The 20,080-nt window shown below is 41.3% G+C and overlaps 2 protein-coding genes across 11 annotated transcripts in view; one reads left to right on the top strand and one right to left on the bottom strand.

Moving 5' to 3' along the window:
• The window catches only part of wdpcp (WD repeat containing planar cell polarity effector), a 58,487-nt gene extending 44,513 nt beyond the window's left edge, over window positions 1-13,974 (bottom strand). For 5 of the 10 annotated variants that reach the window (XR_011037267.1, XR_011037265.1, XR_011037266.1 and 2 more), the window contains exons 1-2: window positions 13,500-13,849; window positions 1,357-1,441 (exon numbers count right to left, since the gene is read on the bottom strand). Coding sequence is in view for 7 of the 10 variants with exons in the window: in XM_068326673.1 (XP_068182774.1) it covers window positions 1,357-1,441; window positions 13,500-13,565 (151 nt within the window). In the remaining 3 variants the exon portion in view is untranslated. The other 5 variants (XM_068326677.1, XM_068326678.1, XM_068326674.1 and 2 more) reach the window with 5 other exon arrangements.
• Window positions 13,975-14,349: 375 nt separating this feature from the next.
• On the top strand, window positions 14,350-19,381 carry LOC137603349 (malate dehydrogenase, cytoplasmic-like). The gene is made up of 9 exons (XM_068326687.1): window positions 14,350-14,426; window positions 14,925-15,023; window positions 15,346-15,442; window positions 17,033-17,208; window positions 17,293-17,415; window positions 17,488-17,664; window positions 17,881-17,994; window positions 18,251-18,340; window positions 18,541-19,381. The coding sequence occupies exons 1-9, from the start codon at window positions 14,424-14,426 to the stop codon at window positions 18,661-18,663; spliced, it is 1,002 nt and encodes a 333-aa protein (XP_068182788.1). The 5' UTR covers window positions 14,350-14,423; the 3' UTR covers window positions 18,664-19,381.
• Window positions 19,382-20,080: the final 699 nt, after the last annotated feature.

Genomic DNA, 20,080 nt, shown 5'->3' with positions numbered 1-20,080 from the left:
ATTTTACACGCTTCTTTGTATTTATTTATTTGCATTTAACTGCCATATTTGTAGATTTCGTAACCGGCATCCATGTTTTTCAGGTAGTTTCATGATCTGCGTATTGCTTACTGGAACTGATCCATTGTGCGCCTCATAAAATATTTACTTGTAGTTCTATGCAAATACGACAATTGATGTGTTTGCGGGCAAGTTTTCTCTTTCAGGTTAACTCTACCGATTTTATACATAAATGCCGGTTTGGCTGCTTCATATTTTAAAGGTTGCATAAGACTTTTAGAGGCTCCAGGGAAAGATGCATGAAATCTAATACTGCCTCCGGTCGTGTCATTTGAGTTCTTAAGAGTTAGTTTAAGAGGAACAATATTTGTACTGCAATGTAATACAACACTTCTACTAGAATAATAACGTAACTGGCTTTGTGTATTTACATTTGTAAAGTTGTAATAAGAGAAATATGAAACAGAGAAGTTATTAACCAGAGAAGTAGTTTATATTTAAAGGCTGTCGTCCATTAATTTAATTATATCTAATAAACTGAAAAAGTAAGATGAAATCCCACACTGACTTATTGGACACATTTTTTAAGTTGGTTTATTAGTTCATGATAAGAGTCGATGATGAAGGAGAAGAAAAAGTATTTTATTTCTGAGGGGTTTCAGAAAGAAGTGAAAAAAACCCATGACTTTTATTACAAAATTCATCTTAAATCACATCTTGGACTTATTTACCCTTCGCGTTATTGGTATCAGTCAGCAATCAGATCGTTAATGTTATCAGTTGAACTATATAAATATACTGTGTATAATTTTAAACTGGAGTACAGTGACAGTGTCTGCTGCCACGCATGCCTGAGTGTGAAACTGTTCTCTCATGTTAGACATTCATGTTGAAATACCGATATGAGCGACTTCACATATAACTGGTTCCCTCCTGCTACTCAAACATTCTACCGCTTTTTGTGTCTCTTTTGCAAATATGTGGACTTCTAGCAGGTCATTCAGTGGTGGTGCTCTTCAGTGAACACGCGTGTGGTCTCAAAACATACAAACGCTTCGCCGTTTTCTCGTGATGATTGACATCAGCCCGGGCGATTACACTTCAAAATGATGTACAAACACAACTCCAAGTTGTGATTGCACAATAAGTGGACAACGTGATCGATAGCATAACCAAAGAGAGTAAAAGGGAAAGTGAAAACAGAGTGAAAATGGGGCTCGGCTGAGAGTCAGATTGGTAAAGTAGATACGGGAGAAACGTGGGGACAAGGTGTGAAAACAAAGTGAGCGCTGACAGAAAGAGCCAGAGAGAGAATTATTGAGAGGGTGGGAGATTGAACATGGTGATAAGTGTTACCTTTGACTTGGAGTGAGCTCCTGGTGGACCACAAGTGAAGCTCAGCCAGGCAGAACGCCATCTGATGGAGGAGTGTAACTCGAGTCTGCAGAGAGGGACAAACCAGAGAAAGAAGAAATGATAAGAGGAGAAAGAGGCCGGGACAGAGCCGACGCAACCACAGATGCGTATCTCGACGAGACAACATAATAGATCGACATAAATAGGTTTAAAGGTGAAACAAAGCACGCATGTAAGCACACGAGCTCACATAGACGCCAACTTATACGGCTGCCAGCTAATTAATACCTGATCATGTTTCATTAGTTCTTTCTTATCATTAGCATTAGCTAAAACTTACTGTGTCACTGCAGAACAGTTTAATGTCATGCTAAATCTGTACTACCTGTATGAATGTAAAAAAAAATTAAAATAGTTTGTTGTTTGAATGCACCTTCACCAGGAAAACAATTAAAACCAACACGGATGGAAGACGACCTGCACATGAACCCTTCAGAGTGACACTCGACAAAGGTTTTTTGGGCGGCAGCGTTTGAACCTTCAATGACAGATATGCACTTCAGGTGTTGACAGTGAAAACAAAGTGCGAAGCGTTCCATATATCAGGTAGTAAACACAGTAACAACTCCGGTTGCTCTTCGTTCTTCAGCCCACGCGTTCCTCTCCAGGCTGTAAACTTCTACTCTCTACTTTCATTAAACTTAATATACTAGAAGAGTTGGCGACGCCGCAAATGAGGTGATGTCATAAACAAATCGGTTCGCTTCCGGGTTCTATCCGGTCCACATTTGATCCAGATAGACAACTCCCCTGCAAACGAGAAAGTAACACACATACACACACCATTAATCACACTGCATTTTTTAGCCTTCTAAGGCTTTGACAAAGAATGTGGGTTTTTTTATACTCTAAAGCCAAACTCCCTCACAATTTAGTGGGGTGGTGTCCATTACAGACCAGTGCTGAATATGTGTATAGCGCAGCATTGCTGTGTCGGGTATTCATTTCTCTATCTGTGTCGCTAATACTCTGCACTTCTCCATCCTCCCTCTCTTTCTTTCTTTCTTTCTCTGTGGATGCTGAGAGAGGGCCCTCTCTTATCTTCTCTCTCTTGCACCTCCTGATGTGGAGAGAGGGGTGGGGGGGGATCTTATTTTGCCCCTCAACTCTCAAAACTACAAGTCCCGACAAAAATAAACACAGATAACGCCGGGAGCCATGGAAACGCCGGGCTAATATAGCAAGGCAGCAACAACATAACGAGTTTACTGACATAAGAGGATTCTCTTATCCTCTGCTAACCAGCTTTTTTTAGGAGGAGGTCAGCCATTTTTTTTTTTTTTTTTGGAGGGGAAACGTTCAGTTATCAGGGTCCTGTGGCCTTTATGAGAGAATGGGAGTCATTTGAAAAAACCCAACACTTCCTTTTGTTATAAAAGAATAACCTGCTGATGGAAGATCTGTCATGACAGTGTTTAAAAACTTATGGGTAAAAAAAAGCCATTGTGCAAACATGTACAGTTTGTACCTGCTGGGTAAACATAGTGCTGGTCAAACACAGTTTTGTGGAGTGTCATGTTGAAGATTTGTGGTTTTTCTTGCCCTTCATGTTCACACAGATACATGTGAATCCATGAACACAACAATAAGGATCCCATCCCAACATACCAGAAAAGTTATGTGAATTTACTGAAGCTTTTTTGTGATGATTTGAGACTTTTGTTTAACTTTTTGCAGCAAAAGAAAATGCAGATCAACACAGATATATAAAGATAACACTAACTTATCCGTCTACGCAGTGTGAGGTCACAGTTAAGGTCGCAGTTTAAAAATGTTTGAAGCGTTCAGAAAGATGAGATGCTGTATATTTAATGTGTTGGAAGCTAATTGTTGACTGACAAGACAGGTAACACCAACGGACAGTTTAAAGCACACATGCTCCTCAAACATTTGCATATAAGCACACACCACACACACAGAAGCCGGCACACACACACACGCACGCACGCACGCACAAGCTATGCTGCCCAGGTCCTGGACAGCTGCCACACTCATTCTGACTTCTGCTTGGGGTTGCCGTGGGTTACCTGTCACCCCACAGTGCTTTGTAGGGGAGTACAGAGGACTATAGGAGGGGTGGAGAGGGTCTAGGTTATTACGCCGTGTCTTTACACTAGTAAAGAGGCTGCTTTAACATCAAAGGAGGGGAGAGAAAACACAGGACTCCTCTTTCAAAGACAGTCCACAGGAACGACGACCTTGTCTGCTCTCTGCATCTCTTTCTGCTCCTCTTTCGCCGTCCCCTCTGGGTGGTTGCTCAGTGTGCAGGCATGTGCGTGTCGGTGCGTATGTGTGTGTGTATGCTGAAGGGAACATGAGCAACAGACAGTGTGCTTGTATGAATGTGTGTGTGTGTGTGGGGGCAAAGGCAGAACTTTGGGCAAATATTTGAGACTGTTTCTCAGTCTGAGAGCAAAACAATCGAAGTCTTTTTGAGATGTCTTGATAACAGTCCCAACATTTGACTCTTTGCACTCAGCAGCTCAAACACACATTTATTCAAGCTAAAAGAAGCTAACATCGAGGCATTGTTGCTTTCCACATCCTTGAAACGTGTCCGGCTTCGGCGGGTGTCCATTTGGATATCAGACATAAACATCAATTTTCAGAGAATCTCCGTTTGTCTGGTTTTGGTTGCCAATGGCGAATAAAGCAGCTTGAACTGAAGGCAGGACATCATGTTTGACATGTCAAGAACCCTCCGTCACAGCTTTAACCTCCATTCAAGACACACAAACCAGAGGTACCACTGTCAGACTGAGGTATGGTCACATCCCTGAGGGAAGAGTGATGTACTAAATTTCCGGGATAAAGAATCGCCAAAGGGTGACTGACATAAGGCCATCACAGCAGTGCCGCAGCCCCCCCATACACACATATACAGTACACACCTTCATTACACATCACACACACCAACATCCCCTCATCACTTGGCTCTGTGGAGGTTTGCCACTTTTCCTCTTCCCTTTTCTTTTTCCTCATGTACATTCACTTATCAACCCTCTGCTTCCTCATCCCTTGCCTTTTATCTTTTTTCCCCTGTTCTTGTCTCCTGTTTTTCTGAAGTACTTCCTATTAGAAATGCATTAAGCTTTCTGACCCTGTCTGCAGGCTCCCCCTTCTTTTTTCCGTCAGTTTTTTTACTCTCCTCTTCTTTCCCTCAAAGGACGGCATTTTGGTTTGTCTCGTTTCCTCTCCCTCTCTCTCTCTAGACGTTTTCAACTCTACTTTTTTATTGTTTCATCTCCGAGCACAGAGATCCAATTTTAAACCGACTGCTTGTCTTGTCTTGTCTCGACCCCAAGAGAGAAAGCAGGAAAACATGAAGAAAACAGTTTGTAATTGTGAGTGTTTGAGTAAATATCAACCAACCTGAGGTACCTTGGAGTTCCTATCAAGTCGCAGCCACCGACTACTTCGGCAAATACACAACCTCAGTGTTACGATGCATAGAATCCAATCCCTGATATGTTAACTCATGAGGTTCACAAGCACATATGTACATATGCATAGGGAGGCACATGCAGTGTGAAGCGTACACTATCTTTTAAACTCCTGATATCTCAGGAACACATTTACATACGAATGAAACCACGCAAACAGACTCCCACCAGTACTTATCTGCAGTATATTCTTAAGTAAGAGGTCCCTGAGCTTTCAGTGTCATATCAGAGCACAGGAAGGTGGACAAAATCACTAAATAACATGCCTTTGAAAAAAAAAACCCCACCAATTTGAGACGTGAACTGAATAAAACAAAGAATGATGGCCTTGGACCACTGAGACGACAGATAAGAAGGTTTCTGACATAAGCCTGAGAAGACACAAACTTTTCTCCTTAGTTTAGTTGGTTTCACACAACTTAATATAAAAATTATGCATCCATACCTCCTTCAGTATGGTTGCATCTCTCCCAATGTACATCCAGAGTTCATTGGGGTTTGTAAAAAGATGGCGATGAAGATCCATTTGAAATTAGGTTATGTTACTCGCAAGACAGGTGTCAACAGAAAAGTGACAGCGGAGGATTCTAGAAACTTTTTCTGACGCTGATTAAACATTCGTGGTACTACTTTTAATATGAAAGATGACAAAACTGAAAAGCTTTTAGCTGCTAAAAAGAGCACAAAGGAATCTATGAGAGATTTACCCTCTTGCAAACTTTGGCATCTGGCTCCTGAGATAAAGTCAGAAGTATTATAGACGCAGAATTCTATTTCTCACATAAAGAAAGTAACAAAACAATATTTTTTATTACCAAAGTGAAGAATACATTATGACTGAACTTGTTTGGTGGTGAATTGGGACATAAAATGGGTACTAGATCCTGCTCCATCCTCTGTCCCGCAGGAGGAAACTATTTTCTCTTGACACACACACACACACACACACACACACACACACACACACACACACACACACACACACACACACACACACACACACACACATATACATACACACCCACAGGCAAATATAGCCCAGCTTCTCAACTGTCACATAAGAAGATGGAAGGCTTCATCATAGGAGCGGAGGGTGGGCGAAGCGGCGCCAGGCTGAAACCTTTTCATACAGACACTTAACAGTGTCTCACAGGAGCCCCTTCAGCTGACGGCAGGAGTTGAACAAAAGTGATGGACGGGCGGAACAAAATGAGGTAAAGTTAATACTATGGGGGGGGGGGCAGGTACAGTCACTTGGCGTGCATGTACACGTGTGCATGTCTGACAGTTTTTACATGGCACGCCAAACAACGGGAAAATGAGGCTGCCGTGACATGACCATCGGGCAATTCTCTCTTTCAAGTTATGTACGAGTTTTGTAGAGAATATATGTGTATATTGCTGTGTGTGTGTGTGTGTGTGTGTGTGTGTGTGTGTGTGTGTGTGTGTGTGTGTGTGTGTCCCTTCTGTGAGGACAGACCATCTGCCCCAATTATGAAGCATTATGGAGTGCAAAAAGAAAATGACTATACGTTCCTATACTTTCTCAGACAAACACGTCCAGAGGGCTGCAAATAAACGCTATACATATTTGACCTTTATGTGCAAACTATTATCTCATAATATTTTTATACAACAGAAGAAACCCGTCTGTTTAGTTTGATGATATTATTAAGACTCGTTCACCCTAGTAAAAAGTAATCAAATAAAAATTACCGCCCTGCCACCAAGACTTCATTATGAATGGAAGATGTCTTATTTTATACCAAGTATTTGATTCTTGTTGGTTTATTAAGGGCAGTGGGAACTGTATTAGTCAGTTAACTTTAAAATATCAAGCCAGTGGCCAAATACTTCAGAGCTTTCAAATGTTATTTCATAGCTTCAGTGTGACTGTGTGCAACAAAGAGGTAAGAACAAGGTGACAGAGGAATGAGCGGAGCCTCCCCTAAGCAGATGTGCAAATGTCATTAGAGGAGGTAATGGAGGGAGGAAGGTGTCAAGTGGGTGTGGGAGTGGGGAGATGGGGGGGTACTTACTTACCCAAGCAGAGGTATTTACCTAATGCCTGGAGCAGTAGCACAAACACCACCAGTAATGAGAGGCAGGGAAAGGCAAAGAAAACCCAGAGGTTTGGTTACGAACACATTTTCTGTGCAATTTGTACAAAAAATGAGAAAGCGGCGGAGCTCCGGCTCAGTTGTGATGATTGATGTTACACAAACGCTCACATTTGATTCCACTCTGCTTGTCTGTCACTCCTCTTTAGCTAATAGACATAATCCAAGCCAGTGTTTCACTAAAAGCCCGGGTGCATCAGCCCAACAGCAACGCCCAAAGGGAGGAAAGACAACACCTCCAGAGGAGCATCACAAACATCGAGGCGACTTCAAAGAGGTTCTCCGGGACTAAGCGCCTAGACGGTGTGTGTCGCCTGTCACAGCGAAGGTGACACGTGTCACACCGACTGGGGTTTTGTTTATATTGTGTGGATTTTTCATCCTTTAAAGCTCTTCGTCGCCCCCGTCGTTCGCCCCTCACCTCCTGACCACATGGACCGCATGGGTGTGACAGGAAAAACACAAACATAGACTCACAAACACAAATCATGTGTGTGAGACAAAAGCAATGTTAGATGCGCTTATTCAGACAACCGAGGTTACATTGAGATAGTGAAGACACAAATCGCTCAAATACGAAGGGGATTAGTCATTTTTGTGACAGCTTAGTAGTTTTCTCCTTTAATTCTGACAAATATTGTACCACGAAAATGGCTAAAAAGGTCATTTAAACTGTCAATATTTTACAGTCGCGTTATTTTTTTACATCTTAAAGACTCAACCAAACCCAAAATGTTGAACTATCTCCAAAAACTTTGTGACTTCCTCCTCTTTTCTGTGTGAGTCTTGTACTTTCATGCGATCGCACCTGTCAGTGGTTCTGGAAGGTGAGGTCCTTTAAAGTTACTGTCAGACACACAGAGAGAGATGGATTCTGAAAACACCAAAGGGTCACCGCGAGCATGGGCTGGACTCCTCCGAGGCCTTATTTTCCCATCACACACTCACACACAGTCTGTCCGTCACCTCCAAGACGAGGCCATGACACCTCGGATGCCTCTCAGCGCCTCGTCCTCCTTCTCTGACAGGTTGACGTGGCACCGAGCGGTCAGACGTCGATGACACTCAGACCAAGAAGTTTGTTCTCTTTCCTGTGACCTCAGAGATGGACAAGTGTCATCGCTCTTCTCTTCTGTGGCAGTAAACCCCTGTCTAGAAGTATGATTAAAATCCTTTTCTGGTGTCTGCTCCCAGGGGCTTCTCTTTCCTTGACTTGGCAGTTGTCTATCACACTCAATCACTTCTGTATCATCACACCATTTCCTGTTTAGGGACTGCAGTGACCTTAATCTAAAGATTTAAACAAATTGCATGACAGCAACTGAAAACCATTTCCATTACGCATGATCACAATCCAATCCTCTTATCATTAGACAAAAATGTAGTCAGTTGTATTTTAACTGTGTAACCATGTGTAATCATTTAATGACTCAGGCAACTGAACGCTCCTTTGAGCTCATTTAATAAAAGTCACAAAGACCATTTTCTTTTTCTCACTCTTTATTTTTATTCTTCTTAAACTCTAGAGAATGGTATTTTAACCACTAATGTCTGAAATAAAGGTCAGTCAAGCTGCTGCTGAGGTTTGAAATCAGCAGAATGGAAGTGAGAAATTAATGAATTGAATGTGTGTGTGTGTGTGTGTGTGTGTGTGTGTGTGTGTGTGTGTGTGTGTGTGTGTGTCTGTGTGTGTCTGTGTGTGTCTGTGTGTGCGTAAAAAGCAGGCTAGTCTCCATCTGTCAGAGAGCTGACATACCTAGCCATGCATGAAAACACCCCAATCCTGACCCAATACTCATCCTTAGTGGGTACAGTCATTGTGGAAGTTGAACGGAATGGTCTGCACCTTAACACACACACGCACGCACGCACGCACGCACACACACACACACACACACACACACACACACACACACAGCAGAAGGGAAATTCTGCAATACTCATTTCTGCTGTTCTTGGAGAACAATAGCAGGGCTCTGCCTTTACCGCTGGGTCAAGTCATGTCTTGTCAGACCCTGTATCCTCTTTCCATTCAGGTTGATGGTTGAGGGGGGGGGGGTAGACTAGGTCCCGTGTGTTAAACACATTTCACCCTGCAGTTAGACCCGTCTGACTCAGAACGATCAGGCTCGTCTTTCACATCAAACAACTGTCAACCTCACCCCACGCCTGCAATTCATATTCAATTCATTGTGTTTTGATTAAATGGTTGCGTTTACAGGCTGAAGGAAATAATCACAAGAACAAAGGCTACAAAAAAAACAACCCAAAACTTATTTTCGTTAATTTTCATTGAATTCTCTGCATACCAAGCAGAATTATAACTCTGTGATGACGTAGGATAAAAGTCATTGCTCACATAGCAGAAATGATTTTTGACTGATAAGCTGTTGTTGGTTTTAAAGGTTACATATGTTGCTTTTGTAAAACACTTTCTAGCCTGCAACCACATGAATATGTTTCTACATATTGCGATATATTGCTAGAGTCCCTCAATCAACAAGGCTATTCAGAAATAAATGAGGAGGATCTTGTAATTACATCCATCCACAAACGGGACAGGGTCACCGCCGGGCCTAAACACCTGCCCCCATCTCAAGTGTGAGATGATGATCGAAGACGGTGCACATGAACTAGACTGTGACTGCTGACAAATTTCCCAACGCCATTCTTTGTAATCTGTCACAGGGCTAAAATCACTGGCTAAAATCGCCCCCTCTTCTCACACATAAATGTACATAGGCTTAGTGTCGTCTGGGCGGGCCGATCCCAGCTCACTGTCGCCAGCTCACTGTCGGCACAGCAACCAGTGCTATCCTGGCTAACATCTGCTGCACGACCCGGGGCCACTCAGAATGGGCCTTAATCCCCCACATAGCCATGTTGTGGGGGGAAAACATTCTTTCCTTTTAGTGATTGCAAACAAACAGGGACTAGCAGTGTTGCTGGTAACCTGCAGGCAACCGGCCTTGGTTATGTGCCCCCCCCCCCAATTGTGCCACGACGCTTTATGGCTGTGCAAAAGGGTGTGACCGCCAGCATCAGCAGTGAGTTTGCCATAAAAAACGGTCCAGCTGGATGGATTTGGGGGTTGAAGTTAATGAAAGGTGGTGCGAGTGGGCAAGGTGGGGTTTGTCAGCATGCCTCATTATACTAAAACAACAGTTGCATTGATTAAAAAAAAAAGTGAACCACCTTACACACACTCAGATGTGAGTTTGCTGCAACTTCAACCTGCTGTGGATCACTACGCTGTTGCTGCAGCATTTACAGTCATCCTTCAGAGACTTTTCCTGTAGTGAGCTGGTTGTTGATGGATTGGAGCGTCAGCTTTCAGGAAAACATTGTGTGGCAGTTTGGTGACATCTTGTGGCCCCTGCCTGAAACATTCCACCTGCGATCCTTCTTATCGCCGATAAAGATCTTCCACGGTAACGACGCACAGAGAAAATGAAGACACCACCCCGTCAATCAGCCCATCGACTGCAATGAAATATGTATTTGTCTTAATATGGTTGTTTGATTCCATCAAAGCTATTTCACGGACCATTTCCCTATGCAAACACCTCAGAATGAAGGATGGAGCTAGAGGCTCATTTAGGGGAAACCTACTTCAGAGAATGACTCAGGTGTGTAGGCTATATGATGAGCTCTAATTGAAGAGTTCTGCATCAGTGCCAAGAACTTAGCTGATGTGTTTACAGAGGTCTGCTTTGGTTCTCGTTGGGGGCTTTGCTCAGTTGTCTTTTTCTCTCTCGCAGCAAGTCAATACTTGGCAAGACACAGAATCCCTCTCAGGTTTCAATCACAGACTATCAAGTAAGGAAGAAACTCAGAGAGGTGGCGGGAGCATCAAGGCAGACGGGAAGCATTTGCTTGCCCCTCCAGGGCCTTATTCTAGAAGTGCCAAAGCCTCACAATAACAACATCTGAAATGGACCTTCAGGCGAAATCTGTACACGAGAATTTTATGTCTCAGCTCAACAAATTTCTGTTTGTAAAAATCTCTGATCGCTTCAGTTTAAAACGGAGATTGGTAAATATAATTCCAGACACGGGGTAGAGAGTTAATAAAGGGTATCGTTTACATGCTGAGTGATTAGAAGCCACATATGTCACGTACATTAAATAACAAGGCATTATGTCAACATGTGTCACGTTTGTCACATAAGTTGGGGCTTAAGAAACACAAAAGGCCTTTAACAACCAAAGTAATCAGCTTATAAACCCTAATCCAATCTCAACATTTCAAGGACAAGAATATTTTTAGTTAATCGTTTCCCAAAGTGAACGGTTATGTCGCGCATCCAAGACAAATACCTGTAATGGTTTGAGTAGAGCGGTTTCTTCCCAGGTAATTTTTCAAAATGCTGAAATGTTATTTCGCTTGTTTCATTTATTGTTGTCATACTTTTCCAACAGCTTTTTTTTAAAGTCTTCCTGCGAATTACTGCAGATATTTTAGCTATCTGATAATGATTTTTACACAGCTTTTGCAAAGAGCAAGGAAGGTAATATATGTGTCAAAATCCATGATCCAAAATGCACCACAGAGCCACATGAAAGACAATCAACCACTCACTCACACACCAACACCTACTCTCGCCTCTAGAAGTGATCGATTCACCTAAATTGTATATGTTTGTAGGTGGCAGGAAGCTGGAAAACCTGAGAAGAACCACTCAGATAGAAACTCCACACAGGAAGGACTCGAACCCAGAACCTTCTTGCTGTGAGGAGACAATCCTACCCACTGCGCTCCTGAGCTGCCTATGAGAGACCTCATTTCATTGTTTGAATCATGTATTACTGTCTTTTCCAATCATGAGCTCAGTTTCACAGACAAGAGGACTGCAGCAGCAACAAGTGTCTCTACAAAACTGGAAAATCTATCAACATCAGTTTGAGTGCTATCAGTACTGAATCACAATGATGACTACAGCCATACACTGACACCTAGTGAGTTATTATGGTTACTTCAAGTTATTACAAGTGACAGCATGGGGCCATGTGTTGTGTGTTACAGTGCGTGAAGAAAAAAAACAGAAATTATCAGTTGAATTTGATCCAAAGCTTCAGTATCCCAGTCAAGTAGATAGACAAATACTATAAACTAAACAGGAATACAAAAGTTCACTGTGATCAGACATATCAATGAAATTCATGCAAATATGTACGCTGTGAGGACTTGGTTTAGTCAGGTATATTCGAGGGTTAGTATTACAGCGGATGGGTGTGCCGACCCAGGTAACGACCTAAAAGGGTCACACAGTGTGGGACACTTGGGTCTGCCACATGTCCCCTTCAAGGGACATGTGGCAGATAAGAAGACAGAAGGAATAGAGATGAGGGGGATGAAAAGACCAAAAAAGATGGACTAGCAAAAACACTCCACATACCTTCAAGGATATCGCTGGGGTTTTTTATTTTATTCAGATTTCCGTTATGCAGAGAGGAACTATTCTCTATCTCCCGTAGACAACCTGATTTCGGAGAAAATCATAGTGTCACTTGTCATATTGCAGCTACAGCAAAAAACAGTTTTGAAATGTGTATTTCTGTAAATTCATTTCACGCATATAGACTTAAAATGAGAAGTGTCAATCCAACTTGTTCCTTTAATGCGAACTGCTACACTTTTTTCACTAACAGATAACTATGCCTGTCTACCCACAATGTTGGACAGTTAGCCTTCTATGGGTTTGTAATATAATATCATGTATGATCATAAGAGCATAAACAGAAAATTGGAAACTAAAATTCAAAACAACTGAAATGGCATCTTTGAATGATAATTCTCTGTGGGCTCATCTATTTTTCATTTGATATAATTAAAATAAGGTTAATTATAATGATAAAAAAAATAATGAGGATGGTGACTCAAAAAAGTTTTCATTGCTGGAATTCTTTGTAATCCATGTAATCACTCATGTACATGGCAACCCTAACTGCAATACAAGAGTAAATTATACTGAGAAACATCATAAGTAAAATACAAATAATACTAAATTGACACTTCTTATGACTGTAATCACAATTTTACTCAAGGACTTCAGCAATGTTGTAAGCTGGGGTGTTAGTACCAGCAGGCATTTTGTAGAATTTGGACACATTATATTTAATCATCCATAGGCAAAGACACAGTTGAATGGATTTTATTTAATTTTATACTGTTTATATTTGAATTTTATACAGTTTATATTTTAGTTATAGTCTAGTATATGTCCTGTTAATGCTACGTGTGTCTCATGTGTCTGTTAGTGTAGTGTATTTCTTGTGGTATGTCCTGTGATGTCAGTGTTTTGTTTGTTTGTTTCCTGGTGTTTACACAGTATTTATTCTTTTATTCATTATGTAATGCCTGAGCAGTGGATATGTGCAATATGTGCAAAAAAATAAATAAAACCCCGTCTGTTAAATCCAGTGGTTTTAAGTATTAACATCTACTGGTGTTTACAAAAAATCTAATGCGTGTGGAGGAAAACGCATTGAAGAATGAAGAGCTGAGACATTCCATTACCTTGACCATTCCTGTGAGGAAAATATCAGCCTTTGTTTCCTCTCTCCTGGTCTTCTTTAAGAACATTAGCAGAAAGACAGAACGCGTATCAAACGGATAAGTTAGCCATGTTCAGGGGATTGTGAACCACTCATGTTGGAACGTCAACATTTGTCACTTTTAGGTTTATCTACTCGCACAGGCCGGTTTCCTGTCTATGACCAAGAAGAGTAGCTAAGCTAAAGCTACAGTATCTTACAAACTGTACTCACGATGCTAACAGGCTCTGCTTACGGGTTGCTACGCAACGACAGGCGCTACTTTGCAGGCTATGCTAACTAGCTAGCAATTACTGCTCATTCCTGCCGTATGCTAACTTACTAGCAAAAATGGCGACGTTCGACAGAAAGGTCGTATGTAACCAGTAGTCTTTCTGACAGCGACGTTCCTTTAACTATTTGCGATACGACTTCTTTTAAACGGACTACATTAACTATCGACAAACTACAATTCACTGCCGTCAGATAGTTGCCGAGTGTCGCGATCAACAGAGGACGTAAAACAGATATCACCAGTCCTACTATGGCGACGGTACTATACACGCGCGCACACTCACACACATGTACCTCTCTCTCTCTCTCTCTCTCTCTCTCTCTCTCTCTCTCTCTCTCTCTCTCTCTCTCTCTCTCTCTCTCTCTCTCTCTCTCTCTCTCTCTCTCTCTCTCTCTCTCTCTCTCTCTCATTGGTTAATGTGATATTGGTACTCAAACTCTAACCAATTATCACAGCCTTATAACAAAAACACAAAACCTTAAACCAATTAAACAACCATACTGCAATTACTAGCCAATCAGAGGCCGACTAGGGTGGGTCCTTCCTTCACAATAGTAGGTTTAAACGCCTGGTCCAGCACACCGTCGTATTATCGTGAGGTGTGGCGTGAACATGGTAAGTACAACTTGTACATACAATACATATTGTTTATGTTCTCTCTCCAACGGATTAAAATCGCGTGGAAGTTATTTCTATTGATCCAATGAACACCTGTCAAAGCTTTACAGATTTCGTTATGCAAATTGATTCTCACCCTTGTTGTGTTCACCAGTTCCTTCCAAAAATAACAAGTCTTCTTCTTCAACTCTCTTTTGTACTTCGCGGTTCTGGCCAGGTTCCTAGTTTGAATGATTGCATAAATACTTTTGAGATCACTGTAAAGGAGATTCGAATGATCACATAGTACATCCTGGTTATGTCACACAACCGTCGCTCTGTAAGGAGGCAGTCTATTTTTGAACTAACTCGTTTGACTAATCCGGCTGACAAGAGGAAACACCCAAGACACCTGAGATAGACAATTAAACGACAGTTGTTGGGGTTTTTTTTCCATATTTCCATGATAGCACTTGTGATCCTACTAACAACTGTGTTCTTTGTTGTTTCTTCCAGGCTGAGCCGATTAAAGTTCTGGTGACTGGTGCTGCTGGGCAGATTGCCTACTCTCTGTTGTTTAGTATTGCCAAGGGAGATGTGTTCGGCAAAGATCAGGTAAAGAGGACCTTTGTCTTTCTTGCAAACACATCCAAGTTCCTTATTCCATTCATTATGGTTTATAAGGGCGGAATGATCAGATATGCCAAGGACAACGTGAACCACAGGCAACCTTCAGCATACACTGGTGTCACATTCAACACATGTCAGATTGTCCTGAGATAAGACTATCTCTTGCATCGCCCTGCAGCGAACAAAGATTACCCTTGAATGAACTTTTGCAGAGTCTCAAATAAACTATCACAACTAGATCTATTGACCATTTAAATTCAGGTTGGCTTGATTGACCCATTTCTATTTTCCCGCTTCCTTCGGCCAGCCAATCATCCTGGTCCTTTTGGACATTCCTCCCATGATGCCAGTTCTGGATGGTGTTGTCATGGAGCTGCAGGATTGTGCCCTCCCACTTCTGACAGGTAACTTTTTAATGAGTTTTCCTTTTTGTCAAAAATGGAGCATTTTTTATACATGCCAGTCGTTATTTTCAAGTCAATTCAATTCAAAGAACTTTATATGTCCCCAAGGGGCAACTGAAAGGACATACAGCAGTATTGGTGCAAAAGACAGAATTGGTGCACAAAAAGGAAATGCAGAATGCAAAGAACAAAAACCCGATTCAATACACAGAAAAGCAACATTAACACTAAAATACACAATAAACAGGTATTTGCAATGGGGTAATAAATATATAAAAACTGTCAATTTTGTAAAACTATAAGGCTATCCAGTATACGCTTCATATTGTTACAGCATTATGTGTGTTGGTATGAACAGTGCAAACATAAACAGTGTAAACATAAAACAGGTATGCAGGTACAGGTAAACACAGAAACTGGAGAGAGATTCAGGAGGAGTTTAGGAGGTTGACAGCTTTGGGAACAAAGGTAGCTTTCCTCCTCTGTGTCCTGCAGCCGGGGCAACGGACAAAGCGTTGTGAGGGGAGCCACTCAAAGGAGGAGTGTAGAGCGTGTGAGGAGTCCTGCAGGATTTCATTGGCCAGCCGGAGTGTTTGTTTCTCGTATATGGAGGAGAAGGATCTGGTTGGAAGTTCAATGATCTTAGAACAGACTTTTGTGATCTTCTCCAGGTGGTTTCTGTTCTGGAGGCTGACAGAGTGGAAGCAGAAACTTTTAGAGAAAGTGGCATTTTTACATGACTGAAAAATAAATGGAATATTTGACTTGACTGCACAACTCCTTCTTTTTTTTAAGATGAACATTTTTTTTAATTAAGAATTTTAGGTGTTAATTGGAGTGGGAAATGTTCATTGTGAGAATTTGGAAGCTATTAAGACTTCTTGTTCTTTTTTTAAATCATGGTTTTGAGATATTTTAATTTTTATATACAGGGTACTTGGTTTTTTTTTTTTGTTATATTGCTTCAGTCCCAAAGCACCATTAAATACCTTCTCCATTGTGACCTGGTATTTTTCCTTTGAATTGCTGCTGTCCTTTGTATTGTTTGAGCAGGGGCAGCGAGAGGCCCCAGTATTAACAACTTTCAAAGGCAACACTTCATGTGCTGAGATGGGCCCAGCAATGTGGAACAATAACAGTCGACTTAAGATATGTAAAAAAAAAAGTCTACATTGTATGTGAATATGATGAAGACAGATAAAGTGAGGTTTTAAAAAATTCTGATTTAATATTTTTATTGTTATTGGAGATGAATGAGTGAATGAATTGCCAAAGTTGTCCAACCACATGGATACAAAAAATCTTAATCATCTTACTTTGCATATTCTGTGGTAATTGTTGGAGAGACTGAGTCTTTTAAATAGTTAATTGTCCATTTTATGTTTTTTAATCTCAGTTGAGAGCATGCTGTATTACACTACATGTCTTTATTATAAAATTCTCTTCTGTTAAGTGTAATTTTATGGTGGTGGGAACCTGAAGGTCATTGTGAGGCGGAGCGCTGTTTTTAGATGAAAAATGAATTAATAAACCATAATGAGTATGTAAACATTTCATTGACATGAGTGAATTGAATTCATCACTCCACAGACGTCATCCTCACCAACCAGGAAGACGTGGCCTTCCGCGATCTTGATATAGCCATCTTGGTGGGTTCCATGCCCAGGAAAGAGGGCATGGAGAGGAAAGACCTGCTCAAAGCTAACGGACGCATCTTTAAGAGCCAAGGAGAGGCACTGGATAAGTACGCCAAGAAGAGTGTCAAGGTAACGACACAGGACTAGTTTTGTCCAGCATACAATAATAATTCTAAGTTGAATAAAATCTGATGAATTCGTTTGTGTTTTCAGGTGCTGGTTGTGGGAAACCCTGCAAACACCAATTGTCTGATTGCTGTCAAGTATGCTCCTTCTATCCCCAAAGAGAATTTCTCCTGCCTCACCCGCCTGGACCATAACAGGGCCCGCTCTCAGGTGGGTTTCCAGAACAGGTGAGATTAAATTTGTTACGTCATCAAACCTCTATATTTAACACCCTGCCTGCAGGTGGCGATCCGCTGTCACGTTCCTGCAACCGACGTGAAGAATGTCATCATCTGGGGCAACCACTCCTCCACACAGTACCCAGACGTGCATCACTGTGTGGTCAATATGTCCGGTAATAAGGTGGCCTGCTTCGATGCTGTGAAAGATGAAGAATGGCTTAAAGGGGAATTCATCACTGTGAGTTTAAGATTCACTGTTAGCTATAGGCCTGTGAGACACAGCCATATATAGATTAACTTTTCCTGCTCTGCTTAATTACACAAAAACTGCAGAAATTTTTTTCAGATTTCAAAAATTTTTCCTAACAGACATTTGAACCCCATTTCAAAACGTTAGCACAAGATGATCCCATTCTGTCCACATTGCTATTAACATTCCATTTCTTTACTGCAGACGGTGCAGAAGAGAGGAGCTGCAGTCATCAAAGCCAGGAAGCTGTCCAGCGCCATGTCTGCAGCCAAGGCCATCTGTGACCACCTGAGGGACATCTGGAACGGCACGCCTGAGGTAAACGCCATGATTGTTTAGACTGTTATGATGTGGGAATGGGAAAGTGACAGTTATTCTTTCTACAATGATAAAAAAGACAGAAAAAGTCCAGTTTGGTATATGGCCTGAAATGAATCTTATCTACAACACAGATAAGATTCTTTCTGAATCATTCACTCTTTGAGGTAGTTTTATTGAGTGTTTTTACAGTCGGCACACAGATTCAGGTGAATTGGAAGTTATTGGTGTGTTTACTTTTCTGTCTTTCCTTCAGAATGACTTCATCTCCATGGGTGTTTATTCCTCTGGAAATCCTTACGGTGTCCCAGACGACCTCATTTATTCATTTCCTGTCAAGATCAAGGTGAGCCCGACCTAACATGGTGTTCTACACTCCCGTTGCTTACAATACATTTTGAATGTAGTTAATTACTAGCCATAAATATCTTTTGTGTCTGCCTTGAAAATGTGAAACGAGCTTGAGATTTTAGGAGTGCCATCGTCAAGAAAACTGTAAAATTACGGTTCAAAGTGCAAGTTTATGAAAGGCTTTTGTTTCCTCAGGACAAAACCTGGAAGATTGTAGACGGGCTGGCCATCAACGAATTTTCTCGGTCAAAGATGGATGAAACTGCTAAAGAGCTTGTGGAGGAGAAAGAAATGGCTCTGGCTTTCCTGACTGCATGACTAGACCCTTCAAAATCACCAAACCAGCAATTAGACCTCCCCAAAAGTCCAGAAGCACGCCTGTGATTAAAAAACATGCCACCAGCCCAGGCAGGCTATATTCTATACGTGTGCATGTTTTGGTAGTGTCTGAGAGAGAGGAATGAGTCTGTATTTGTGTGTCTAATGGATTTTATATGTGTGTGTTGGGATACTGCAAAACTTATACCTACTCTGATCTGTGCCGTCTTATTAGAAAACTGTAGGAAAAGAAAGAGCCCTTTGTGAAGTTGAGCAGAAAACATTTTTTGGCAATATGTGATCACCAAAAAGCAAATGACGAGTTACAGCAACAATGTTTGAAAGGTTTCTGAGCATTTTGTAATTTCTTTGCAGGCTATATGTCTTCTGGACAGAATTTAACTAATTTTCAGTAGAAATGCATCCTACAGAGCAGTTGAACACTAACGCACAAGTATGAATCCACCTGTACTGAAACTATACAACTAGTCACTATTCATTTTGCAGTTATCATTTTCTGGGGGTAAGTGAAGCATTGTGTGGTTGTCATATAATGCAGTTACTCATTTATGAGGTCCTGAAACACTGGAATGTAAGAACTTTTTGAACAGACACATTAAAAACTTAATGTTGAGAATTTGGTTAGTTGTTTTTTTCAGTGCATGAGTTCTACCATCTGACAGGCAAACGAGACAGCAAAACTGCATCATAAGTTATTGTACATAAATACTTTGTGTGTGAATGCTATTATGTATTATTTGCCTTGTTTCTATGGGCTCCCTCCCACAATCGCACTTTATCAATGTTGGGTGCATGTCCACTGCAGAGTAAAATCAATGTGAATGTTTTAATCAGCCATGTGATAGGATAATAAAAAATACCCGCTTGTCCCTTTGGGAACATTTTGCACTAGAGTACTACTAAAAATACATCCAAAGGAATATACAGTGCAAGACTTTCCAGAGGGTGCAGACAGGGAATCTGGGTTCTCCTAAATATACTTCAGATTAGCAGGAATAGATATACAGGCAGTCAGAAACGTTAGGAATGACATGAATGCATTATTCAATTCATGTAAACAATAAACATGCTCTGCAGTGTTAGATGTTTTGCAAATTCAAGAAGAAATAGATATAACGGAGCTTGAGATGCGCATGAGGTGAGGTGGAGAGACAGAGCTCGACCACACGGTGGCAGTATTTCATGATTTGTTATGGCTTCCAGACCTCTACGAGGAACGGGAAAAGCTTTGGCACGATCATGCGATATTTTGCGAATATTTCAGTTGTATATTTAATAATTAAAAGCGTTCCGTCATTTCTTTAAAAAAATAGAGGAGGAAAACGTAGCAATTGCATTCACCATCCGAACATTATGAATTGGTATAAAATTGCTTCTTCTAGTGGAATGGCGGACG

Source organism: Antennarius striatus, chromosome 11 (genome assembly GCF_040054535.1).
Source record: "Antennarius striatus isolate MH-2024 chromosome 11, ASM4005453v1, whole genome shotgun sequence".
In the NCBI taxonomy this organism is placed as follows: Eukaryota; Metazoa; Chordata; class Actinopteri; order Lophiiformes; family Antennariidae; genus Antennarius; species Antennarius striatus.
This window is presented reverse-complemented; position numbering and strand designations above follow the sequence as displayed.